Genomic DNA, 24,203 nt, shown 5'->3' on the forward strand with positions numbered 1-24,203 from the left:
GAGCGACAGGCTCTGCAGCCAATGGGAGCGCGGCTAGCGCGCCAACGAACCAATGAAAACCGGGACGCCTTGGCGGCGGGAGCAGCCGGGATGAGCGACAGGCATATTAACCAATAGAAACGCTGCTTCGCGATGGGCAGCCAATGGGCGAGCCCGGAGTGTTCTAGAAGAGGCGGGCAGGAGGCGGGACCGCGGTGCTCCGCCCCGCCGGCGCGGCCCAGAGCGGAGCGCAGTCATGGCGGTGAAGGCGCTCAACCCCAAGGCCGAGGTGGCCCGTGCCCAGGCCGCGCTGGCCGTCAACATCAGCGCGGCCCGCGGGCTGCAGGACGTGCTGAGGACCAACCTGGGCCCCAAGGGCACCATGAAGATGTGAGGGAGCCCCCGCGCCTCTCGCCGCGGGTGGGGCTGGGGGGGAGCACGGCCTGAGGGGAGGCGTGAGGGGAAGCGGCGGGGCCGGGAGGGGAACAAAGGCGGAGGCGGGAGGGGTCCGTGCTCAGGGATGGAGGGATGGGAAGGAGCGGGCGGCCCCGCACGTGTTTTGGGGCCGGGGTGGGATGGATGAATGGATGGGGAAGGAGCGGGGCGGGCCCGCGGCCTCACACGTGTGTTGGCGCTGCTCACCCGCCCGTGCCGCCCGCAGGCTCGTGTCGGGCTCCGGAGACATCAAGCTGACCAAAGATGGCAACGTGCTGCTGCAGGAAATGGTGAGCTGGGGCTGCTCCGAGCAGGGGGTTTAGGGAGGGACGAGCGCCTTTGGGTGAGGGGGAATCGCGTCCCCCCTGCCCCAGCCACCCCAATCCATTGGAGCAAAATGCGCCTTGGGAGGAGGGTGGAGAAATAAATGCAGGTTGAGGCAATACTGCAAAGAAAATAATGTTAAAAATACAAACGGAATGAGTAAAATAATCAGCCAAAGGAGTAGCAAAACAGTTAGGGTAAACCTTCAGAACATCGCCTTCAGTTCTTTCTTAGTTCTTTCTTCATTTCTTCTGGTCTCGGATTTTCGTTTGCTGTACCACTTAACTGCTCATCTTCTTATTTTTGTCTAGCAAATCCAACACCCCACGGCCTCCTTGATAGCAAAAGTAGCAACAGCACAAGATGACATCACTGGAGATGGCACCACCTCAAATGTCCTCATCATTGGAGAGCTCCTAAAGCAGGCAGATCTTTATATTTCTGAGGTGTGTATGCAGTGTTTCATAGGTGGGCAAGTTGAAACCTTCAGTGGGCTTTTTTTGTTAAATGTTTAACAGGAGTGGAGCATAAATACATTGTTCTGCTTAAAATGAGAAGTTGTAAAAACGGGGAAAAGCTGGAGGAGAGGATTAAAACCGTGTTCAAAATCAAACCCACTTGTTGTGGATACTGTAGCTTTTGAGGTTTTGGGTGATACCTGCTGTTACTTTGTTTTGTGGGACTGAAAACACTTCTGGAGTGTTTGACAGGAGCTCCTCCCTGAGGGCAGGTAAACGTGGATATTGCACAGCGAACACCCAAGTGTGCTTTGTAGTTCCCTTGGTTTCAGTCTGTGCTAAATTAATCTGTGCTTTTCCTCTGCATTGGAAGGATTTCCATTCCTTTTACATGTATTCAGAAGGACAGAACACATGGCCTGGGCAGCATATTCCCTGTGCTTTGCCATTCCTTGGAATGTTGAAACCACAGGTTCTGTTTGTGCAAAAAGAGCCATTTTATCTTCCATTGTCTAATGATCTCTCTTCCCTTGCCTTAGGGTTTGCACCCTAGGATAGTAGCAGAAGGATTTGAGATTGCCAAGGAAAAAGCACTTGAGGTTTTGGATCAGGTCAAAGTGTCCAAGGAGATGGACAGGGAGACCCTCATTGATGTTGCCAGGACATCCCTCAGGACTAAAGTGCACGCTGAGCTTGCTGACATCCTGACAGAGGTGAGTGTCCCTGTCACCTCTGCCTCTGTGGGTGAAGAGAGCCAGCTGTGGAAGTGCTGCAATTATAATTTTAAGTGTGAAAGATGTAAACTTGCACTTTGGAAGACTGATGGTGATTTTGGGATGTTTCCCTCCCCTGTTCTGCAGGCTGTGGTAGATTCTGTCCTGACAGTCAGAAAACCAGGGGAGCCCATTGACCTGTACATGGTGGAAATCATGGAGATGAAGCACAAATCAGAGACAGACACCACGTAAGTCTGGAGGATCCTTGGGCTTCAATTTAATGGGACCCTGAGCTTTGAGGAGCCTGAGGGGTTTTGGTTTCTTTTTAGGGTGTCCTAAAGCTGCCACTGAAAAGTTGAAATACAAATTTCAGCCATAAATAACTTTATGAGGGAGAGGTTACAATAATTGCTCTTCCAAACTGAGACAGTCAGTCAAGTCTGACTTAAATCTGTCAGAAGTTTCTCACTCACTGAATTGATTCCTTAATGAAATTACTAAATAGCAAAGAACCTCGCTGGCTTAACAATGTTGGATAAATACTCATTTTTCTTAGTGTCTGTGGCTTGATAATGCTTTAGGTTGGCATCTGTTAAATACAAAGCAGCATTTGGTAAATGGAAACTGGGTTGTGGATTGGGTATTCCATAGGATTTCCCTTTCCCTCAGTGCATGGATGAATTCTGCCCTAGCTTTCCTCATAGCTGGTGCAGTCAGACACCATGCCAGAGCAAATTCCTTTTTCCCACTGTGCCTGGTGTGCTTTTTGATGGGATGAGCATGCCCTTGGGAGGGGAGCACATCACCCAGCAGTGCCCAGGCAGTTTGGGCTGGAGCAGTTCCACTCTCACGCTCCATGGAACCCTGTGTTTGTGTCCATGGACACCCAGAGGGGTTTTTAACCTTGCAGGCTGATCAGGGGGCTGGTGCTGGATCATGGAGCTCGCCACCCTGACATGAAGAAAAGAGTGGAAGATGCTTTTATCCTTACCTGTAATGTGTCTCTGGAGTATGAGAAAACGTGAGTACCCAGCACATGCTCCTGTCCTGAGGACTTTGATTTAAAATGTGCTTAAATACCAGCCAAGACTGAAGGGGAAAGGTGATTTCCCTTCTGCAGCCCTTTTGGGAAAGGTGGAGAGTGAGCAAATCTGTGAGAGGCAGAGCTTCACAGTGGGTTTTATTTTGTTGTATGATCACAGAAAGGTTGAAAGTCCTTCCTTTCTTGGGCACAATTTGATATTGTAGAGCAAACACATTAATACACTTCAGAGTTCTCTCAGTTTCAAGCATCTGCCTTATTTTTTGAAGTGGAAAAGCTCTGAACCAGAGAGCAGAACATCAGTGTGGGTTGGAGGGACTGGTTTGTTCTGGGTTGATTTCTTCAGTATGTTACTGAAGAAACATTCATTATGCTCATTCCTTATGCTCCAGTTTATTTCTACAGCAGAGAGGAAATTTTCTCACTGCATTTTTGTGGGGTTTTTTTTTCCCCTTCAGGGAGGTGAGCTCTGGATTCTTCTACAAAAGTGCTGAGGAGAGGGAGAAGTTGGTGAAAGCAGAAAGAAAGTTCATTGAAGACAGAGTCAACAAAATCATAGAGTTGAAAAGAAAAGTCTGTGGCGACTCAGACAAAGGATTTGTTGTGATCAACCAGAAGGTGAGATGAAGAGAATAACTAAAAATTATTTGAAGTGCTAGAATTAGCTAAATTTAGGCTGATAATTCTGAATATGTACAGTTCCTACTTGAGATCTTCTCTGAGCCTTGAGGAAGATCTTGTGTCAGAGAGAGAGGAGGTGATTTTAGCTTTGTCCTTATGCTGATGGTCCCTTTGTGTTTGCAGGGAATTGACCCATTTTCCTTGGATGCCCTTGCCAAAGAAGGAATTGTTGCTTTGAGGAGAGCTAAAAGGAGGAACATGGAAAGGTCAGTTTTGGGGAGAGGAGAGAATACAATAATCTGCTCTTCCAAACTGAGACAGTCAGTCAAGTCTGGCTTAAATCCATCTTTAAAGGCTTGACTAAAAATTCCACTTCAATCTGTTCAGCTCTTCTGGTGTAACTCAGGGCAGTTTGGACAAAGTGCAGAAAGGGCAGTTTGAGCTCTCGGGATACTTTAAATGCAGACACCTACAGAGGAGCCTTAATTCTACAAGTCAGTTTTTTAAAGAGCTCTTCCATGAACAAAACCAAACTGTTGCAAACCTAGGATCTGCATGCTGAAATACTGCAGTGATTTTGGGTTTTATTGAACATAAAGCTGAGCTGTGCCTGTTCTCTGTCAGACTGACCCTGGCCTGTGGTGGCACTGCCATGAACTCTGTGGAGGATCTCACTCCTGACTGCCTGGGACACGCAGGGCTTGTCTATGAGTACACCCTGGTGAGTGACCGAGTGTTGGAAGGGTAAAGCTGGAGTAGTGAAATAAAACACTTAAAATCCACTTGGATGTGAACATCTGCCTGGGTGTTTGCTCCTGTCACAGGCTGAGAAAACAGAAATAAAGTTCTGCTGCTTCTCATCACTTCTTGAAGTGCTGTCAGTGCAGAACCCAGCCTGACAGAATCCAGTTTATTAATTTGTGTACACAAATTGCTGAAGCAAGTGGCTGACAGGCAAACCTGATGCTGTTTTCCCCAGGGGGAGGAGAAGTACACCTTCATTGAGAAGTGTGAGAACCCCCGCTCGGTGACCCTGCTCATCAGGGGCCCCAACAAGCACACGCTGACCCAGATCAAGGATGCAGTGAGGGATGGGCTGCGGGCTGTGAAAAACGCCATTGAGGATGGTGAGTGCCCTCCCTGTTCATCATCATGAAGGTGTGTAGAAGCTCATCCCAAAATTAGGGAATTCTGTATCCAGCCCCCTTGGTTCCTGCTCCAATCCAAGCCTGAGCTCAGGGTGAGGTGATTTTATAGTTCTGGGTTGATTACTCACCTGTTCAGGTGCAGGGTACAGAGGGAAGAGATCAAACTGCACTAAAAATGAGCAGTTTAAACTGAAACAGGTGATGTTCCCTTGCAGGATGTGTGGTGCCAGGAGCAGGGGCTCTGGAGGTGGCAGTAGCCAATGCTCTTGTGAAACACAAACCCAACGTGAAAGGAAGAGCCCAGCTGGGAGTTCAGGCTTTTGCTGATGCTCTGCTCATCATTCCTAAGGTAAAAGGAGTTCTGGGTGATAAATTGGCTTTAAAGCACACACAGACTCAGTGCTTTTTCTGCTGCAGGGCTCTGTAATCAGCAAAATGAAACCAATCCCTCTGTTCTGTGCCAGGTGCTTGCCCAGAACTCGGGCTATGATCCCCAGGAGACGCTGGTGAAGGTCCAGGCAGAGCACATGGAGTCAGGGCAGCTCACTGGGGTTGATCTCAACACTGGTAAGGACTCCCTCAGCCACAGGCTGATGCTCCAGTAAGAACCTGGCTCAGCTCTGAAGCACAGAGGGCTCTGAGTGCAGAAAGATTTATCTTTATTGATAAAAAGCTGCACAGAAGCCTTGGCAGTCAGGCTGCTGTAGTTCAGTGTGTGCTGATTTGAGGTTTTTAGAGGATAAACCACACAGTTGGATGCAGTGAGGGATATCAGATGTCAGCCAGCAGAAAGTCTCTGTGTGAGCTGATTTTTAAAGGCTCTTCACTTCCATTGCAGGGGAGCCCATGGTGGCTGCAGCAGCTGGAATCTGGGATAATTACAATGTCAAAAAGCAGCTGCTTCATTCATGGTAAGGCTGGCAGGATTTCACTTGTGACATTACTCTGTGTGTGTGTGTTCAGGTGATGAAAAACTGGGGGTCCCATGTACAGGAAGATATCTTGAAGCACAAAAATGAAGCTGAGTTTGGCAATTGTAACAATATTTCTTTGCTGTTTTCCTGTTTCCAGCACGGTGATTGCCAGCAACATTCTCCTGGTGGATGAAATCATGAGAGCTGGGATGTCCTCCCTGAAGGGCTGAGCTGGAGCTGCTCCCTGTGGAATTTCTCCAGGGAATCCAGCCCAGGGCCCTGTCCTGGCTGTGGTGGAGTCACTCTGCCATGAGGGGCAGCCCCCTTGAAAACACGGCCACCCAAAATCTCAGCAACTTAATCAAAGATTTGGCTCTAAAAAGGAGTTATTTATTTTTGATTTCACTGAACTGTGTGGCTGCAGTTGCTTTCCATTTTTACCCAATAAACTGTTCTGTTCTGTGCTTTGGGTGTCTGTTCTTTAAACCTTCTGCAGTGGGGGCTGCACTCCTGAGTCCTACCCTTGGCAATTTTGTGAAATTACTACTCAACACTTGTGAAATTACTGCTGCTGCTGCTGTGGGAACAGGGTGGGATCAGATCTGGAATTTGTTCAGTAAATTTTAAAAACTGGATTAAGGCAATCACTAAATAGTTTTGTACTTGCTTATGAATAAAACTGAGTTCACTGCAGAATGGCTTGGGGGGGGGCTGAAGGACCTGTTTTAAGGGTTGGGTTTTTAATAGTGATGCTTCTACGTTATTTAAGGATAATCAGTGCCAGAGGAGGTCTGGGCAGAGCTTCCAGTGGGTTCGTGGCAGGGGAATGGAATGATTTTCCCTAAAACCAGCGGTGCTTTGTGTTAAGAGTAATCTCCTTCCTCTGTCATACACAAAACCTTAAAAAAACCCTTTCAAACACCCAAAAAACGCCTCCCTTGTATGGGAGGGCTGCTGTGGCTCCGGTGCTCGGCAGTTTTAGCTCCCGGGGAGGGACAGAAATCCCCGTTCTTACAGAAGCGCTGCCCCGGAAGCGCTTCCCGAGCCCGCAGCGCCTCCGGGTCGGGCCCGCGGCTCCTCCGCGGCTCCGGGATGGGAGCGGCGGGGCTGGTGCTGCTGTGCTGCGGGGTGCTGGGGGCTCAGCGCGGTGAGAGCCCCGACATCCCCCCGGAACCCCTAAAATCCTCCCATGGCACCCCCGAAATCCCCCCTGGCATCGCCCTCCCGGAGTCCCTGCTGCTGCCCCAGCCTGGGATCGCTCCCCTCCCGACAATGGGATTTTAAATGCGGACATCGATCGCTGTCATCACCCCTTCCAGCACACGCAGGGACATCCCGTCAGTATCTGCGCCTGGCCAGTGTTTTTAAATGAAGTTTGTACTGAATTTGTGCCTTTCCAGCGCTCGCAGAGGATGGGAGCATGGTGCAGCTGCCCGGGGGCACCTTCCAGATGGGGTCCCTGCAGAGGAGCGGCGAGGAGGAGCCCGCCAGGGAGGTGACAGTGAAGCCCTTTGCTCTGGACAAACACCCGGTGACAAACAGGGACTTCAGGTGAGCTCGGGTGGCTGTGGGGAGGGCAGGGCCAGATGTGGTGCGAGCTGTTCTGTTCTGGAGGTGGTTCCTGGCAATCTGAAAGCCAATGCTTGGGTGCTCATTGGAAAAAAATGTGTCTGTCAATAGGAAATCACTGTCACAGGTGCAAGCTGAGCCATCGTGGTGGTGTAGCTTGCAAGCACACTTTTATTTCCTTTTTTTTGTCCTTCTCTTTCCTCTTTTTTTTCTTCTTTTTTTCATCTCCTCCTCTTCCTTTTTTTCTCCTCTTCTCCTCCTCTCTTCCTTTTTTCTTCTCCTCCTCCTCCTGTCCTTTTCCTCTCCCTATTCTTTCTCTTCTCTTCTCTTCTCTTCTCTTCTCTTCTCTTCTCTTCTCTTCTCTTCTCTTCTCTTCTCTTTTCTCCCCTCTCCCTCTCTTCTTCTCCTATTCCACCAACAGCAGCCACAGCTTTTATTGGCTTTTAAGGGATTTTTTCTCTCCACAATTACAGAAACCTGAGTGCAGGCTGCGTTTACCTGCACAGGTGACATAAAAATTAACAAATCTGTGCAAAGATGCTCCCTGGACTGTTTTATCTGTTAAATCTAAATTAAACCATCTGGAGCTGGGGGGTCTGTAAGTTTTGTACATTTTGCCTTGCTCTGAACTCGTTGCATGAACAGATTTGTGAGGCAGAGCTTGAAGAACTCTTACCCAGAGCGTGTTGTGTTTATGCCAGGGAGTTTGTTAGAGAAAAGAAATACAAAACAGAAGCAGAAGCATTTGGCTGGAGCTTTGTCTTTGAGGATTTCGTATCTGAAGAGCTGAAAAAAAAAGTCACCCAAAAACTGGAGGTAAATGTGAATCCTATGATGAGTTTGGTGTTGCTTTTCCACTGAGGAGCAGCTGCCTCTTTGCAGAGCCTGCTGTTCTCAGAGGTTTTTCTTTAATCTGGGGTTGTTTTGCTTTTGAACCTCAGCAGGATTGAGCTGGGGTTGATTCATGTGCTCCTCTATTTCCATGCTCTGTGAGCTGTCTGTCTGGGCTCCAGGGAGCTGGGAGGAAGTAAAATGTGTTTCAAAGTACTTCAATAATCCAACTTTAATATAGAAAAACTGAACAGCATGAGCCTCTTGATCTGTTTTCACTTTTAAAAGCCTCTGCTCTGTGGGAAGGCAGCATCCAAATGTCTGTGATAACCCAGCTCAAACTGCAGCATTTCCTGACTAACACACCCTGCTGTGGGACGGTGTCACCAGTCCAGGTGTCACCAGTTCAGTTTTAATCCTGGTGTCATTTCTTTCCCCAGTCAGCCCCGTGGTGGCTGCCCATCGAGAAGGCTTTTTGGAGACAGGTGAGTAAAATCCTGGTGTGATAAAATCCTGGTATGGTAAAATTCTGGTGTGATAAAATCCTGGTGTAGTAAGGTGATTTCCCTTCTGCAGCCCTTTTGTAAAGGTAAAATTCTGGTGTGATAAAATCCTGGTGTGGTAAAATCTTGATGTAATAAAATCCTGGTGTGATAAAATCTTGATGTAATAAAATCCTGGTGTGGTAAAGTCTTGGTGTGGTAAAATCCTGGTATGGTAAAACCCTGATGTGATAAAATCCTGGTGTGAGTAAAATCCTGGTATGGTAAAATCCTGGTGTAGTAAAATCTGGATGTAATAAAATCCTGCTGTGGTAAAATCCTGGTGTGGTAAAATCCTGGTGTAGTAAAATCTGGATGTAATAAAATCCTGCTGTGGTAAAATCATGGTGTGGTAAAATCCTGGTGTGGTGACTCCTCCCCATGCTGGTAGTTCGTGTGTTGTGTGTGCTGAACCTTATTGACTAAAAATAAGTGAAAAACCATTTTCCATCCTTTCGTCTCTTCCACCCCTCATTCCCTTTGTAATGAAAACTGTATAAAATTAATTCCGGTCTGCTTCAATCCCTGCCAGCCCTCAGGCCCTGGCTCCAGCATCAAGGACAGGCTGGATTACCCCGTGCTGCACGTGAGCTGGAACGATGCTCAGGCCTTCTGTGCCTGGCAGGGGAAGCGGCTCCCGTCGGAGGAGGAGTGGGAGTTTGCTGCCAGGGGAGGACTGCAGCGTACGTAGCACAAGCTCTGAGCAGGCATGGAGTGCTGTTGGTTCCACCAGATCCAACCCTCCCTCCAGGGATGTTGTCAGATGTTGATTTGAAGGGGGCTTGAACCACCTCTTTTGGCCTGAGAGGGTGGTAATATTAATAATTCATAAAATAAATATTTCAAACTTCAGTAGCTCAAGCTGAGTAGAAGAGGACAATCCTGAAAGCCTGGCTGGAGTGACCCAGGGCTAACAAGTGTCTTTTCCTCCCTGGCAGAAAGGATGTACCCCTGGGGAAACAAGTTCCAGGCAAACCGTACAAACCTGTGGCAGGTAAGGTCCTAAAAATCATCCCATCCATGCTGGGCTAAAAATCATCCCATCCATGCTGGGCTAAAAATCATCCCGTCCATGCTGGGCTAAAAATCATCCCATCCATGCTGGGCTAAAAATCATCCCATCCATGCTGGGCTGTCCTCAGGGGGGGTTTCACTCAGCTACTGAGTGAGGGTGTCCTGGGAAACACTGGGGGTACTGAAACTGAGCTTCTGGGGGGGTGTAACAATACCCTCAGAGGGAGCAGGCTCAGCCCATCCTCCCTGGGAAAGCAGGATTTTACTGCTTCCAAAAATTCACACATAGATTTGTTTGAAGAGGGAACTTGGGACAACTTCAGGTAGCTGATCTCTCTTGACCAACATAAATTGCCACCAGAGAGTTATTTGCTTACTTGGAGTGTGGCACAGCCCTGTGAGGAGCAGGGTTTGGGGTTTTTCTGGGGTGGTTCTTTGCTGGGAGGGATCTCTTTTCCCCCAGGGTGATTTCCCTCGGGAGGACACGGCTGAGGACGGCTACCACGGCGTCTCCCCGGTGACAGCCTTCCCTGCCCAGAACAGCTACGGTACACAGCACCCTCACCCTGCTCTGGGGAGGGCAGCTGCTCCCTCAATTAATGCTAATTATCAAATCCTGGAGCTGGGCAGAGTTTAGATGTGTGGGGTCTGGAGTAGAGGGAAAGCATCGATGGTTGGGGCTGGAGTTGGCTGAGGTGCACCTGCTGCACTTCAGGCACCAAACCAGCTCCTTTTAATTAAAACTGGGTTGTTTTGCAACTCAGTGGAGTGTAACAAAAATTCCAAGGACATTTCTGGCTGCCCTGTCCTTGTGCACTGTTTGAAATACAGTGAGGAATTTCTTCAGCCTCACCATTAAACCACACTCTTGAATGATCCTTTGAACGTTGTTCCCCCTCCCATACACCAAATTTACATTTCTTGTATACCTAATTCTGTTCTAATTCTGACACAAAACCATCTCAGGGCTCTATGACCTGCTGGGAAACACCTGGGAATGGACAGCATCAGAATTCCCAGCTCCAGGAAGGGCACCCAGGGCTCAGAAGATGCAGGTGCTGAGAGGGGCCTCGTGGATTGACACTGCAGATGGCTCTGCCAACCACAGAGCTCGTGTTACCACCAGGTAGGTCTGGCCAAAGCCCAGCTGCTGCTGCACAAGGATTTTTTCTGGGTTGGTTTTATTTTAAAAGATGTTTGTTTGTTCCTACACAATTTTTTTTGAGAAGCAGTCGGCAGAGCACACTACAAATATGGCTAAAACCACCCCTGCTATAAATCCATTCCTAAATGCTTCTCAAATCATGTGTTTTCCAGTAGGTATTAATAACTCAATGCTTTTCCCGAAGTAATTCAGGGGAATTGGAAGATGTTTTTAGGCTGTTCTAGCAGGTCAGTTAGGGTTGTGAGTGTTGTAACATATTTGGGATATGTGTAATGAGGAAGGATCCCTGATTTTGGGTCTCTTTTTCCCTGTGAGGATGGGGAACACACCAGACTCTGCCTCTGACAACCTCAGCTTCCGCTGTGCTGCCGACATCCCTCCTGTGCCAGCCTGGAAAAGCCAGAGCAAAGCTGAGCTCTGAGGGCTCCCTGGGAACACCTGAGGCATTTTCTCCTGTGGAGATGAACAGTAACCCCCAGCTGTCACTTCCATTAAACCCCAATTGTTTCTAAAATTAAAAGTAATTTCAACCTTTTCAGTGCTGGCATGTCTGGATGGGAGCAGTGATTGGGAAGGCAGGAAGGGGGGGTTGCTTTAGTGTCCTTCTGGTGTGGGAGATGCTCCAGCTCTCCTGTTGTTGTAAAGCAGAGGGGTGCAGGTGTGAGACTGGGCCAGAGCTGCTCTGACCTCCAGCCCCAGTGAGGAGACACCCAGAGCCCTCTGTGACCATCAGGGTGGGGCTGCCAGGGGGAAGTGATGGGGGCACATCCCTGGAAAGGGGAGTCATAATCAGTCCCCATTCCCTTGGGAAGTCCCAGCTCTGGAGCAGTGCTGAGCCTTCTCAGAAGCAAAACAAGGCACCTTCATTGGCATTTGACAAAATGATGTGTGACAAACCAGTGTCCCACCTCTCCCAGGAGTTACAACAAGCACAAACTCTCTCTGCACCAAACCTGACCAGGAACCTCGACCACAAGGGTGGGCAAGAACATTGCTCAGGGATCCACCTCAAACTGTCCCAAAACAGGCACTGCAGGTGCCTGAGGGCTGAGCCTTCCCCATGGGGAGCTGCAGCTGGCTCTGTTAAATGTGGCTTCTCCAAACCCATTCCTCCAGTGAGACACACCTCAGGAGCAACTTATTTCCCAGGTTTGTATTTGCACCAGTCGTGAGCAAAGTGAAAAAAAAACTTAAAAACCCCAGAAATCACCATGTTGTTTTCCAAGATTTTACTCGCCTTACAGTGAGCCAAACCAGGGGCTGGGCAGGGATCAGAACAGCCCCTCCTCGGTGGCCAGGGTGAGCAGGATGGCCTTGCAGGTGTTCTCAAAGAGGGCAGCTCTGTTCTGGGCCTCCCCCTTCTTCACCCAGTGGCGGTAGGTGCGGAAGGCGCAGGCGTCGATGAGCTTGCGGACGGGCTTGAGGGCGTAGGGGTCCCTGACCACCAACTCCCTGGTCACTGACTTCACCTGCCTGTACTGGTAGTAAATCCTCACCGAGGCCAGCACGGTCAGGCAGATCACCTGGGGCACAGGGAACAGCCTGGCAGTCAGGGGAGTCCTCCCAGAACAGCTTGGGATTCAGGGGAATCCTCCCAAGAGCAGCCTGGCAGTCAGAGGAATCCTCCCAGAACAGCTTGGGATTCAGGGGAATCCTCCCAGAACAGCCTGGCAGTCAGAGGAATCCTCCCAGAACAGCTTGGGATTCAGGGGAATCCTCCCAGAACAGCCTGGCAGTCAGAGGAATCCTCCCAGAACAGCTTGGGATTCAGGGGAATCCTCCCAGAGCAGTGTGGGATTCAAGGGAATTCCCACAACAGCCTGGGATTCAGAGGAATTCTCCCACAACAGCCAGGAATTCCCACAACAGCCTGGCAGTCAGGGGAATCCTCCCACAACAGCCTAGCACTCAAAGGAATTCCCACAACAGCCTGGGATTCAGGGCATTTCTCCCACAACAGGCTGGCATTCAAGAGAATTACCACAACAGGCTGGCATTCAAGAGAATTACCACAACAGGCTGGCATTCAGGGAAATTCTCCCACAGCAGCCTGGGATTTTTGGGAATTCTCCCACAACAGCCTGGGATTCAGAAGAATTCCCTCAATGGGGTGGTCCCAGTGCATCACCTCATGTGGGGGAATCAGGAGGGAGCTCAGTGCCTGGCACAGTTTAGTTCCTGCAGGGCTGGCAAAGGGCAGGAGTTCATGCCAGGGAATCACAGAATCACAGCATGGTTTGAGTTAAAAGGGAATTTAAAGCCCATTTCACTCCCTGCCATGGGCAGGGATGTCTTTGCCTATCCCAGGTTGCTCCAAGCCCTGTCCAGCCTGGCCTTGGACACTTCCATGGATGGGGCAGCCACAGCTTCTCTGGGAAACCTCGGCCAGGGCCTCAGCACCCTCACAGCCAAGAATTTCTCCCCACTATCCCATCTGACCCTGCCCTCTTGAAGCCATTCTCCCTTGCCCTGTCACTCCATCTCTTGTCCAAAGTCCCTCTCCAGCTCTCTTGGAAGCAATGGAAGGGGCTCTAAGGTCTCCCTGGTGCCTTCTCTTCTCCAGGCCGAACTCTCCAGCTCTTTCAATGTTTTTTTTTTGGAGGTGAGAGGCAGTTTCTCCCTTCTCCCTTAACTCCTTCCTGTGAGGGAATGCCCAGGCATCCTCCCAAAACCCATCCCCACCAGCCTTCCCCAACCCCCAGTTTCTCCCAAACCCATCCCACTGCCGGCTCCTGCAGCTCCCAGCCCCATCCCCACCTTGAACTTGCGGAAGGGGCTGAAGTGCCGGACCTCCTCCACGTCGTACTGCTGGAAGAAGGGGTGTGCCAGCGCCTCGCCCGCCGTGTACCGCTGCCGCGGGTCCACCACCAGGAACCGCGAGATCTGCAGGGGGAGCCGCTCGCCCTGAGCTATCGCCGGGCTCTGCAACGCCCCCTGCACTCCAGGTTTTCCCAGCTCAAGCACCTACCAAGTCCTTGACGGTGTCAGAGCGGTCATCCCACTCTGGGGAGCCGAACTGGTAATCGCCGTTCATGATCATGCGCAGCATCAGCATCTGCTTGCGGTGCCAGAAGGGCGGCGAGCCGGCCAGCAGGGTGTACATGATCACCCCCGTGCTCCACCTGTGGGCAGCAGGGTGTACATGATCACCCCATGCTCCACCTGTGGGCAGCAGGGTGTACATGATCACCCCATGCTCCACCTGTGGGCAGCAGGGCGTACATGATCACCCCATGCTTCATCTGTGGGCAGCAGGGCGTACATGATCACCCCATGCTCCACCTGTGGGCAGCAGGGTGTACATGATCACCCCATGCTCCACCTGTGGGCAGCAGGGTGTACATGATCACCCCATGCTCCACCTGTGGGCAGCAGGGCGTACATGATCACCCCATGCTTCATCTGTGGGCAGCAGGGTGTACATGATCACCCCATGCTCCACCTGTGGGCAGCAGGGTGTACATGATCACCCCATGCTCCACCTGTGGGCAGCAGGGGGTACATGATCACCCCATGCTCCACCTGTGGGCAGCAGGGTGTACATGATCACCCCATGCTCCACCTGTGGGCAGCAGGGTGTACATGATCACCCCATGCTCCACCTGTGGGCAGCAGGGTGTACATGATCACCCCATGCTCCATCTGCGGGCAGCAGGGTGTACATGATCACCCCATGCTCCACCTGTGGGCAGCAGGGTGTACATGATCACCCCAGTGCTCCATTTGTGGGCAGCCCACAAGGAGCCTCCAGCACCCCCTGTGCCACCCTCGGGCACCCAGCTGGCTCTGCACCCCAGGGGAAAACCAGCAGGGAAACTGGCAACACCTGGAAACAGCTGGAAAACCAGCACGGAACTGCCCTGCGTGTGCCTGAGGGGCTGACCTGAGCTGCAGGGGACTTTGAGCTGAGCTGGTGGGGAGTTGTTCCCTGGATGCTGCAGGAGGATGCCTTGAGATGGAGAATTTGGCCCTTGCAGAGGTTTTTAGGGAAGGGAGTGGGGTTTGGTGATGCACAGCTCAGGTGTTGTGGCTCAGACTGGAGAGGGGATGAGATGCCCTGATGTGTGTCATAGCTCTGACCACTGCAGCCTGAAGCCACCAGAGGTGGTGGCAAAGTCCCTGCAGAGCTCTGGTGAGCTGCCCTGAGCTGGCTGCTCTCCCAGGGGCTGCACAAGGTGTTTAAAACCCCCATGTCTTGGAGCTCAGCCTAAGCTGACTTCCATGAACAGAGAGTTTTGCTTTCCCTCCCACAATGGGGCAAAGTGAGGAGATGGGTTTGTCCCCAGGCTGCTTCACTCCCTGCTCTGTGCCAGAACCCCCTGGTGACCCAGACAGCCCCTCACAGCCACCAATATTGGCTTCTGGTGCATCATTTCATTCTTTCCAAACACTCAAACACCACATGTGTGTGTTTAGGAACAGCTTCTCACTCACATATCCACCTCCTTCCCGTAGCCTTGGTGCTCATCATCCATGGAGCACTGCAGGATCTCGGGGGCCAGGTAGCCAGGAGTGCCACAGATCTCTGTGGGGACAGGGACACAGGGCAGAGCATCAACCCAGGTGCCATTCCCACCCACCTCCAGGCAGCCCATGGTGGCATCTTTGCAGGGATGGTGCTCACAGGAAGGAACTGCAACCTGTGTGCATCTCACTGGTGATTTTTTTTGTGAATTATTGTGGCTAAAAAGTGAGAAAAAAGAAATTCCATAGATACTTGTGGGAGGGGATGCCTGTTGATGGGTATGTGGCTCTTTGCATGTAGGAATTGGGGGAAACAATAGGTCAGTAAGTGGATGAAGTAATGGGGATCATCTGGAGGAGAAAAGAAGTGGAATGGATTAGGATTAGGTTTTCCTAAAGAGCAGCAACTTTTCCATGGCAAGGAGAGAAGCGTGGAGGCTGTGTGCAGGCAGAACTTGGGTGTGAGGACAGCAAAAGCAGCCAAACAGCACCAATTTGCACCCCCAGGTGAGACTGGTGACAAGGAGAGAGTGGGGCTGGAAAAACTCACCAGCCCAGCATCCCCCCACCTCACCTTTGAGCTTCTCATTCTCATTCAGCTGGCAGGAGAAGCCAAAATCTGTCAGCTTGATGTTCATGTCATCATCCAGCAGGATGTTCTCCGGCTTCAGGTCGCGGTGGACGATGTTGATGGAGTGCAGGTACTGGATCACTTCCAGCAGCGCTCGCATGATCTTCCTGGGGATGGGGACAGCTCACCCCCTGTCCCAAACACCCACTGGCACCACCATCCCAGGGGAGGGGACAGGGACAGTGCACAGGGACACAGCCCAGGGTGCTGTGCTCTCCCCTCTAACCACACTCTGCTCTTGCAAGGTGATTTTCACACCTGGCCTTACCTGGTTTCTTTCTCGCTCAAGGTGACTTTCTCAGTGAGGTAGTCAAAGAGCTCCCCTCTCTTCATCCTGCATGAGGGAGGGGACACAGAGTCAGGCAGAGGCTGAGCTGCAACAGCAAACCAGCCCTGAGTCCCTGGGGATGATCAGTCAGGGGTTTATGCCCCTTAACAACCTAAAATAACTTTCATAACAAGGGGTAAAAGTGCCTTTATATATTTTAGTACAATATCAGGCAGAAGGAGAGGCTGTGCCTGGAGAGGGCAGTTTTGGATAGAAACACAATTGTTAAGGTTGAAAAAGACCTTTAAGATCACCAAGTCCAACCATCAAAGATGGGGCAGGGATGGGGCTCTCCCCGTGCCATCCCACTCCTCTGACATCCACTGCACTGTCCTGGCATTGGGAATTGTGACTTTGCAGACACCCTGGTCCCACTGAGCATATAAATAACCCTCAGGGATGCCTGACAGCTCCCACCAAAGGTTACAGGGAAACCCGAGCAGTGCTGAGCCGCTGACAGAGGGAAAACAGTGCTGGCAACAGAGCTGCAATGAGTTTGCAGTAATTGGGGCTTGATTCTACCTTAAGGGCTGCTTGTCCCTCCACTGCTTGCCATTTTTGCCCCATAAAAAGCTGGGACAAATCTGCAGAGAGGGAGTGGGCCCAGGGTGCTGAGCCAGCTGGTACTTACAGGTCAAACACCAAGAAGAAGAAGGTGCTGGATTCATAGCTGTCCTTCAGCTGGACTGTAATAAAGCACAGGGGCTGTGAGCACAGTGTGAGTCCATCAATGGACTAAAAATCTGATTAAACTGCTAATTGAGTTAATGAGGAGCTGATCTTCACAAGTGTTGTGCTTGGGAGACAATATGGGAGGCACTGCTGGGGGTGTGTGTGGCAGGAGAGCAAACACTGCTCTGAGCAGGTGCCTGGTATTTCACCCCAAAAATCCTTCCTGGGGACTGGTTTTGGGGTCCCCCTCTGCCCTGAGGAACAAAGAGGGCAGAAATTGCTAATTGAGTTAATGAGGAGCTGATCTTCACAAGTGTTGTGCTTGGGAGACAACATGGGGGGCACTGCTGGGGTGTGTGTGTGGAGGGAGAGCAAAAAACGCTCTGAGCAGTTGCCTGGCATTTCACCCCAAAAACCCTTCCTGGGGATTGGTTTTGGGGTCCCCTCTGCCCTGAGGAACACACAGGGCAGAAATTGCCCTTGAGGGATGCTCAAGGCCTGACTTACTGACGTTGGGGTGGCCCGAGACCTTGCGGAGGATGTCGATCTCCTTGGTGGTGGCTTCGCGCAGCTCCTGCACCTCCTTGGGGGAGATGTTCCCCGCCGTGATGTCGATGATCTTCACAGCATATTCCTGCCTCGTGGTCTTGTGGATGCACCTCCGGACCACGCTGCTCACCCCCCTGCCAGGGACAACAGGGACAAAAGGGGGGTTCCATCCCTGCCTGCCCAGCCACCGGCACCTGGGCTGGCTGGGATTTTCATGCACCAGCGGGTCTCGCTCTGTCACCCTGTCTCGGTGGGACAGAAGGTTTTGAGCTGATGGAAAGTGCTGTTCCATGCTATTTTTAGCCCCATGCTGCTGTGGGCCCTGTTTGTATCAGATTCCCAGGGAACACTGTTCCTATGTGGCACTGGGGGACGTGAAACCAAAACAAGCCGCTCACCAAAACTAAAGCTTTACCTGCCCAAAACCTCCTTTGGCTCATATTTTTCATAAAACTCCTTGGATGAGTTCCAGTCTGGTAGATCTTCTTCCTTGGTCATCTCTGGCTCCTGTCAGGGCAGCACTCTGGGCTTGTCTAAGGGCAGAAAGGAGCTGCAAGGAAAAAAGAGCCAGGATGGGCACACACTGCTCCCAGAACTGGGATCATCAATCCCTTATGGAAGAAAAAACATTGAGGAGGAAGGAAGAGAAGGAAGATCCTGGACCAAGCAAAGGAGGTGTTTTGCTGCTTGGAAAAGCCAAGCTTTGCCCTTGGGATGCTGCAGACATTCCACTGGGAACAGGAGAAACCCCACTGGATTCCCTCATAGCCTGGCTGGGGCCAAGGCTTTGGGAAATGCTGCAGCACCCCAAAACCTCACCCCTTCCCTGTGCCCAGCTCACAGCAGCAGCCTCCAGAAACAGCACCCCACACCAACACCACCCAAGTGGAATATGGAAGCTGGAATCTGCCCCTGTTGTTTTTCTCTTTCTTTTCCTTATTATTTTTAAGCAGTAGAGGGGGCGGGTGGGTCAGGGTGCAGGTGGGGACAGAGGGACTGGGGACAGTGGGAGCTGAGCCAGCCTGAGGACAGCAGCTCAAAGAGTTCCCTCAGCCACTCCTGTGCAGCTGCCAGCAGTCTCCACAACTCCCGAAAGGCTCTTGTCCCATTTCTTTTTCCTATTTCAGGCTTGGAAGGATTTTTATACAGCTTGTTTCTGTGCCCATACACGGAGTCCAGGCAGTTAGGATGGAAAGCAGTTCTTTACAAGCCTGGGCAGCAAAACTGTCCCTTTGAGGTGACAGTTTGTTGCTGGGGAGGGGACAGAGGTGGGCAGGAGATCCCCAGCACTGTGAGTTTCCCTTTGCCCTCCTCTCAATAGCTCTGCCAGGGCACTGGCAGCTCTAAATACATTTAAATCTCATTAGCAATGTGTTATCTGTCCTGACCTGGTTTTAAGGACCAAAGTGTGTTTTGGGCGACTGGCTGCTGCTGCCAGGGATGTCTAACATGGGCTGGAGCATTTCTAAACAACCACAACCTTAACTTACAGAATTTTAGTTGTTGGAAATACTGTGAGTAATGCCAAACCAAGCTGAAAACACAAAGGAGAGGCAGGACCAGGAAGGAGGGAAAATAAATATCTCTGAGATGGAGGAGGGGGGGTAACCAAAATCTGATTATTTTTGAAAATCCAGATCCTGGGGGTTGGTGTTGTGGGGAAGGGCTGGGGAGCATCCACGGAGCACTACCGGGAGAAGCCTGGAATCTGTGTGCTGAACCCGGGAATTTGTTTAAAATACCCTGGAATTATAAAAGCAGCAGGTGCAGGGCTCTAATGGGACACTCTGGGTTCATCAGCAGAGTGCAGGGGGGGTCGTGAGGGGATTTTCTGCCGGGAGGAACGCTGAGGGTGAGGCGCTGGGCATCGCCCCCCGCCCGCAGCCGGGAGGATCTCTAAGCACAACAAAGATATTCAAATATCAGTTGGAATAAACCCGCAAAGCTCAAGAAAAAGCAAGCTTTCATGCCGGCAGAAACGCGGCCCCTCTCCCTCAGCCCCGACCCTCTGGCGCTGACCCGGAGCCAAAGAACGCTGAGCACGGGAGATTCCCGGGGCAGGACCCCCCTCACAACCCTCCCTCAGCGCCGCCCGCTCCTCACCTCGCTGAGGGCCCGGGCCCGGGCCTGGGAGCCGCCGGGAGCCGAGCGCTCAGGGCCGGCCGCCGCCGCCCGGCCCCGGAGAAAGCGCAGCGCGACTTGGCAGCGGCGGGAGCCGGGCGGGCATGGCCGGGCAACGGGCAAGGGGGGGCCGGGGGCCGCCCCGGAGCTTCCCCGGTTTAACCCTTCCGCCGCCGAGCACGGCCGGCCCCGGCTCCTCCTCCCCGGGGGCGTTGCTGAGCGGCCGCCGGGAGCTGCGGCTGCCCCGGGCACGGGGAGGCTCGGCCGGGGAGCGAAGAGCGGGGAATGGGAACGGCGGGAGGGAGCTTGGAGAGCAGCCGGTCCCAGCCTGAGCACCGAGCCGCTCTAAGCTCACCCACCGCCACGGCCGGGCTCCTCTTGGACACCTCCAGGGATGGGACACCTCCACAATTTCTCCGGGAAACTGTTCCAATGCCTGACCACCCAAACAGTACTCTTTTTTTTTTTTTTTTCCCTCCTAATATCTAACCGAATTTCCCCTGTATCAGCTTAAGGCTATTTCCTCTTATCACAGAGTGGCCCAAACCACCCACTGGTTTTATTTCAGTTTCACCAGGACGGTGAAACACCCCAGAAATGAGATGGGAGATTGATCAGCACACAAAAGCTGCTCCTGTCAGTTCTGTCCTCATCCCCACTGTGGGAGGTGACTCCTCTCCCTTCTGAACACTGATTTAATCTTTTCACTTTCAGAACAGCAAGCGAGATGTGAAGTGCTTTAGGAATGGGCAGAATATCCATCAGCATAACAGCATTTCAAGAAAAACAGGTAATGCTAGGGAAAGTATTAACAGCAACTGCACTGTTCAGAGCAGGGTTATTCCCCACCACAGTCCCTTATCCAGGCTTTTCCAGTGATGTCCAGGAGGGTGTTTAATTTATCAGCCCCAAGGATTTGAGCAAGGCATGATGTGGCAGCTCCCTCCGATGGGAAAAGGAGGGTTTGCACTTTGCATCAGTAAATACTTTTAAGATAATTATTATTTTCATGTAGCTGCCATGGCTTTGTAACTTGCCTGAGCCAGGCAGAAGGGAAGGTTACAGGACCATCATCTCATGGTTCAGCCCTATTACAGCACAAAAAGAAACACCTGCAGAACACCCTGCCAAAATCAATTCTCACCTCCTCACCCTTCTACTCCAGCACTCAAACTCAACCAAAGCAAGGTACTTCTAGAGAGAGAAGTTTATTTATAGACATTACATACATTCAACACAACAATCAGTAAAACCCATGTTAGCTCATGCTGCTTAATTATTCACTCTTCCATTTTGTGCTAAATTAAATTGCGGCTGTGAAGTTGGATCACATCAGAGGCAGCTGTGGCAGGAGTCAAGCCACAGAGATGAGTGTGAATATATGAACTAACAAGATACCAGGCAGCTTTAAACTTTATTACTGAAGCTTTTTGTTTTTCATTCGTAGGTCAGTTCTTGCACGATGATCTCCAGCAGCTGCCTTGTACAGGCTTAGGACAAACCTGAAAGGGAAGGAGTTAATGTCAGTGAGTTTTGGATCCCTGAATGGAAGGATAAACAGTTTTCTCAGTGAGTTTTGGATCCCTGAATGGAAGGATAAACAGTTTTCTCAGTGAGTTTTGGATCCCTGAATGGAAGGATAAACAGTTTTCTCAGTGAGTTTTGGACTCCTGAATGGAAGGGTAAGGAGGTATCTCAGTAAATTTTGGATTCCTGAATGGAAGGTGTTTTCCCTGCCGCAGGTCAGATTTGTCAGGGCGTTCCATTTGCTGGGATATGCTGAGCTGCAGACATCAGCACTAGTGCACAGCTGCCTCCTTCCTCCTAGGACAGGATGGTTTTGTTATCCTCAGAGCTCTGCTAATGCCCCAAATGTGCTGCTGCCACTTTTCCAGTCATTTTCAATCCAAGCATCAGGAATTCACCCCTCTCCACCCCACAGGACCCAAACATGAAGCCCAACAGAACAGCAGCTGCTTTACCAGACTTCAGAGCACCTCCATCACTCCCCAGCTGCATCAAAGCCCCAGGACATCATTCCCATGATATTTTTACTGATTATCCCAGTGAAGAGCTGCCTGCCAGCTCTGTGTACTTACCATTGGAAATCCTGCACTGCTTGAGCACCTCACTGAAGCCCTCACACAGCTTGAGGTCGGTCTGCTTCTGGGCACACTCCAGGAATTGTTTCATCTCATACTGGCAAGGACCTTGCTGCTGGGCAGCCTGAGCACCCTGGGGCTCCTGAAACACCAAATGGCTCCATAAGGACCCTTCCAACAAAGCCAAAGCACCCCCACACTGCTTGCTGAGGGTTCTTGCCTGCATTTCAGTCAAAACCTTCATTTTTTTAATGGAAAACAAGTGAAGGGCTAAAGTACAAAACAATTTTCCAGCAGAGGAATGCCACATTCAGAGCAGTTTTTTAAATTACAAACACTTGAGTGGTTTTGATACATTTGAGTAACTCTGGATGGCACCTGAGCAAAGGCCTCCCCAACATCAGACCTGGAATATGAAAGTCCTGCCTGAATCAGAGGAATAGAGTAGAAAATAACACCAACACCTTGCCACACATCCCTCTGAATTCTTTATAAGATGACTCATGGTGAGTTACCTTGGAGATTCAGTCTGTAGTTATACTCTATATAATATAGTTTTATATATAGAGAGAGATTATATAAAGACTGTAAGCATCCCAGCTGTGCTCATAAGGCTCCAGTAAGTCCCTCAGCACAGAGCTGAGCTGCCATCAGCGTCCAGCCGTGCTTCCCCTCACCTGGTAAGTGACATCAGGCCTGGCAGCTTCAGAGCTGCCCCCTCCACTAAATCCTCCGGTGATGGCATGGCCGATGGTGTGTCCCACAGCCGAGCCCACGGCCACCCCGGCCGCAGTTGAGGCCATCTGGGCCATCAGCCCCGGCTGCTTCGGGGCCGGGGACGCCACGGCCGAAGGCGGAGCTGCTGCGGGGACAGAGGCCCGAGGAGCCGGAGCTGGAGACGGGACTCTCCTCGGGGGTGCCCGGCTGCGGGGACACAAAGAGAAACATCACTCCATCATCATCATGGTGATCCCAAACCATGCCGGGCAGGGGCCACACGGCTGCAGGGACACAAAGAGAAACATCACTCCATCATCATCATCATCATGGTGATCCCAAACCATGCCGGGCAGGGGCCACACGGCTGCAGGGTCTGGAGCCCGCTGCTCCTCCGGTGAGGCACGGGATGTCCCCAGCTGGAAGGGACACACAGTGTCACAGAGCGTGCTGCACAGGAGGCCCCAAGGATCACGCTGGGATTGCACACACCCCTGTTACACACTGAAGGAGTGAACTCGCTGTTCTGGTAAGCGTCTTATGCAAGACGTGGTCAGGGTTACAGGCGTCTTTCTGCTCACACGGCTGTTTTGGGGAAAAATACAACACGACCCAAAAGCGGTTGATCACCACGGTGCTGGTGTCCTGTCCCTGCGGCCGAGCAGACCCAATTCCACCCCCAAATCGCCCAACCCCGCTCCGCTAACCCACGGCCAGCCCGACTCAAACCAGCCGGGCGCTGCCACCACCCCGGCGCGTCACCCGCCCCCACAATGGCGGCCAGGCCACTGCGGCCTGCGCGGGGGAGAGGGGAGAAGGAGAGGGACCCCCGGCCGCCCTCACCTGGCGGGGGGCGGCACGCGGGACGTGCGGCTGCGGCTGCCCCTGGGCATGGCGGCGGGAGGCGGAGGGAGCCCCAGGCGGCGCGGAGGGAAGCGGAGGGAGCCCCGAGCGGCACGGCCTGGTCCGATACCGGCACGCCGCCTCTGAAGGTCACCGCGGGTGCGTCACTTCCGGGGCGGGCCTGAGTGGAGGCCACGCCTCCTCCGCCCGCCTGAGGCGGCACGCGGGAGCGGCCGCGATGGCGGCGGTGGGAGTAAATAAATAAACACCTAAAGTGCGGTTAAACCCGAGCTTAGTGTCCGTTCGTAATAATAAACGTCTAAATAGCGATAGACCTGCGTCTGCCGGACCTTCAGCCGCAATAAGCACCTAAATTGTGATAAATACGCGCGTGCAGGATCCTCGGTCACAATAAATACTTAAATCGCGTTAAGCGCGCCTTTGTAGGGTCCTCGGTCATAATAAACACCTAAATAGTGTTAAACCCTCGTCTTTGTGGGACTTTCAGCGACAATAAACACCTAAATAGCGATAAATTTGCGCTTGTGGGATCCTGAGCCGCAATAAACTCCTAAACCAGTGAGGGAGCATCGGTCACAATAAACACTTAAATCTGTGAGGGACAATCGGTCACAATAAACACCTAAATCTGTGAGGGAAAGTCAGTCACAATCATAAATATCTAAATCTGTGAGGGACCATCGGTCACAATAAACACCTAAATCTGTGAGGGACCATCGGTCACAATAAACACCTAAAGCACAATAAACCTGCACCTGTGGCACCCTGAGGCACAATAAACACCTAAATTGCCATGGAAAGAGTTCCAGCCTTCAGGGAATCGTTCTCTGAGGAAAAGGAGTCTCCAAAAGTTTCTCAGAATTCAGCCCTTTGGTAGAGTTATGGATTTGATTTTATCTCTATGGATTCATGGGCTCCTCTGGAGCAAAGAGGAGATCCCATCAATCCATAGAAACATCACCAAGGGGATGATCCTGGATTCTTTTTAGTGATGCCC

General features: G+C 51.6%; 4 protein-coding genes and 2 non-coding genes across 6 annotated transcripts; 4 read left to right on the top strand and 2 right to left on the bottom strand.

Moving 5' to 3' along the window:
• The first annotated feature begins 206 nt into the window (after positions 1-206).
• Positions 207-6,101, top strand: CCT6A (chaperonin containing TCP1 subunit 6A). The gene is made up of 14 exons (XM_059486855.1): positions 207-369; positions 641-704; positions 1,050-1,184; positions 1,736-1,909; positions 2,057-2,160; positions 2,823-2,933; positions 3,413-3,572; positions 3,759-3,841; positions 4,200-4,296; positions 4,555-4,702; positions 4,939-5,072; positions 5,188-5,290; positions 5,562-5,634; positions 5,795-6,101. Exons 1-14 carry the CDS (start codon positions 236-238, stop codon positions 5,865-5,867), a joined length of 1,593 nt encoding a protein of 530 aa, XP_059342838.1. The 5' UTR covers positions 207-235; the 3' UTR covers positions 5,868-6,101.
• On the top strand, positions 1,482-1,612 carry LOC132082832 (small nucleolar RNA SNORA22). Its single transcript, XR_009419878.1, has one exon. It is a non-coding gene; the product is annotated as a small nucleolar RNA SNORA22 (small nucleolar RNA).
• On the top strand, positions 2,583-2,717 carry LOC132082831 (small nucleolar RNA SNORA15). Its single transcript, XR_009419877.1, has one exon. It is a non-coding gene; the product is annotated as a small nucleolar RNA SNORA15 (small nucleolar RNA).
• Positions 6,102-6,641: 540 nt separating the features above from the next.
• SUMF2 (sulfatase modifying factor 2) lies at positions 6,642-11,296 on the top strand. The gene is made up of 9 exons (XM_059486953.1): positions 6,642-6,784; positions 7,038-7,188; positions 7,908-8,022; positions 8,478-8,522; positions 9,112-9,262; positions 9,518-9,573; positions 10,057-10,141; positions 10,560-10,719; positions 11,074-11,296. The coding sequence occupies exons 1-9, from the start codon at positions 6,730-6,732 to the stop codon at positions 11,177-11,179; spliced, it is 924 nt and encodes a 307-aa protein (XP_059342936.1). The 5' UTR covers positions 6,642-6,729; the 3' UTR covers positions 11,180-11,296.
• Positions 11,297-11,972: 676 nt separating this feature from the next.
• On the bottom strand, positions 11,973-19,733 carry PHKG1 (phosphorylase kinase catalytic subunit gamma 1). Its single transcript, XM_059486905.1, has 10 exons — positions 19,506-19,733; positions 17,818-17,952; positions 17,361-17,536; positions 16,813-16,867; positions 16,122-16,187; positions 15,797-15,960; positions 15,193-15,283; positions 13,727-13,880; positions 13,516-13,641; positions 11,973-12,281 (listed from the first exon to the last, which is right to left on the bottom strand). Exons 2-10 carry the CDS (start codon positions 17,898-17,900, stop codon positions 12,030-12,032), a joined length of 1,167 nt encoding a protein of 388 aa, XP_059342888.1. The 5' UTR covers positions 17,901-17,952; positions 19,506-19,733; the 3' UTR covers positions 11,973-12,029.
• A 979-nt stretch (positions 19,734-20,712) lies between these two features.
• CHCHD2 (coiled-coil-helix-coiled-coil-helix domain containing 2) lies at positions 20,713-23,360 on the bottom strand. Its single transcript, XM_059486874.1, has 4 exons — positions 23,186-23,360; positions 22,303-22,549; positions 21,623-21,767; positions 20,713-21,025 (listed from the first exon to the last, which is right to left on the bottom strand). The coding sequence occupies exons 1-4, from the start codon at positions 23,233-23,235 to the stop codon at positions 21,015-21,017; spliced, it is 453 nt and encodes a 150-aa protein (XP_059342857.1). The 5' UTR covers positions 23,236-23,360; the 3' UTR covers positions 20,713-21,014.
• Between the last annotated feature and the right edge of the window lie 843 nt (positions 23,361-24,203).

Source organism: Ammospiza nelsoni, chromosome 21, assembly GCF_027579445.1.
Source record: "Ammospiza nelsoni isolate bAmmNel1 chromosome 21, bAmmNel1.pri, whole genome shotgun sequence".
NCBI lineage: Eukaryota > Metazoa > Chordata > Aves > Passeriformes > Passerellidae > Ammospiza > Ammospiza nelsoni.

What these genes read in the sequence shown, in the direction of transcription:
- CCT6A (XM_059486855.1), top strand. Translation starts at nt 236, where the DNA reads ATGGCGGTGAAGGCGCTCAACCCCAAGGCCGAGGTGGCCCGTGCCCAG. An exon ending in AAAAGGAGGAACATGGAAAG is followed by an intron (nt 3,842 to 4,199) that starts GTCAGTTTTGGG and finishes GTTCTCTGTCAG; the next exon opens with ACTGACCCTGGCCTGTGGTG. An exon ending in TTGTCTATGAGTACACCCTG is followed by an intron (nt 4,297 to 4,554) that starts GTGAGTGACCGA and finishes TGTTTTCCCCAG; the next exon opens with GGGGAGGAGAAGTACACCTT.
- SUMF2 (XM_059486953.1), top strand. Translation starts at nt 6,730, where the DNA reads ATGGGAGCGGCGGGGCTGGTGCTGCTGTGCTGCGGGGTGCTGGGGGCT. An exon ending in AAGTCACCCAAAAACTGGAG is followed by an intron (nt 8,023 to 8,477) that starts GTAAATGTGAAT and finishes TTCTTTCCCCAG; the next exon opens with TCAGCCCCGTGGTGGCTGCC. An exon ending in TGCCAGGGGAGGACTGCAGC is followed by an intron (nt 9,263 to 9,517) that starts GTACGTAGCACA and finishes CCTCCCTGGCAG; the next exon opens with AAAGGATGTACCCCTGGGGA.
- PHKG1 (XM_059486905.1), bottom strand. Translation starts at nt 17,900, where the DNA reads ATGACCAAGGAAGAAGATCTACCAGACTGGAACTCATCCAAGGAGTTT. An exon ending in TGAGAATGAGAAGCTCAAAG is followed by an intron (nt 15,284 to 15,796) that starts GTGAGGTGGGGG and finishes CTGTCCCCACAG; the next exon opens with AGATCTGTGGCACTCCTGGC. An exon ending in CTGACACCGTCAAGGACTTG is followed by an intron (nt 13,642 to 13,726) that starts GTAGGTGCTTGA and finishes CTCCCCCTGCAG; the next exon opens with ATCTCGCGGTTCCTGGTGGT.
- CHCHD2 (XM_059486874.1), bottom strand. Translation starts at nt 23,235, where the DNA reads ATGCCCAGGGGCAGCCGCAGCCGCACGTCCCGCGTGCCGCCCCCCGCC. An exon ending in CGCGTGCCGCCCCCCGCCAG is followed by an intron (nt 22,550 to 23,185) that starts GTGAGGGCGGCC and finishes GTGTCCCCGCAG; the next exon opens with CCGGGCACCCCCGAGGAGAG. An exon ending in GGCCTGATGTCACTTACCAG is followed by an intron (nt 21,768 to 22,302) that starts GTGAGGGGAAGC and finishes TTGGTGTTTCAG; the next exon opens with GAGCCCCAGGGTGCTCAGGC.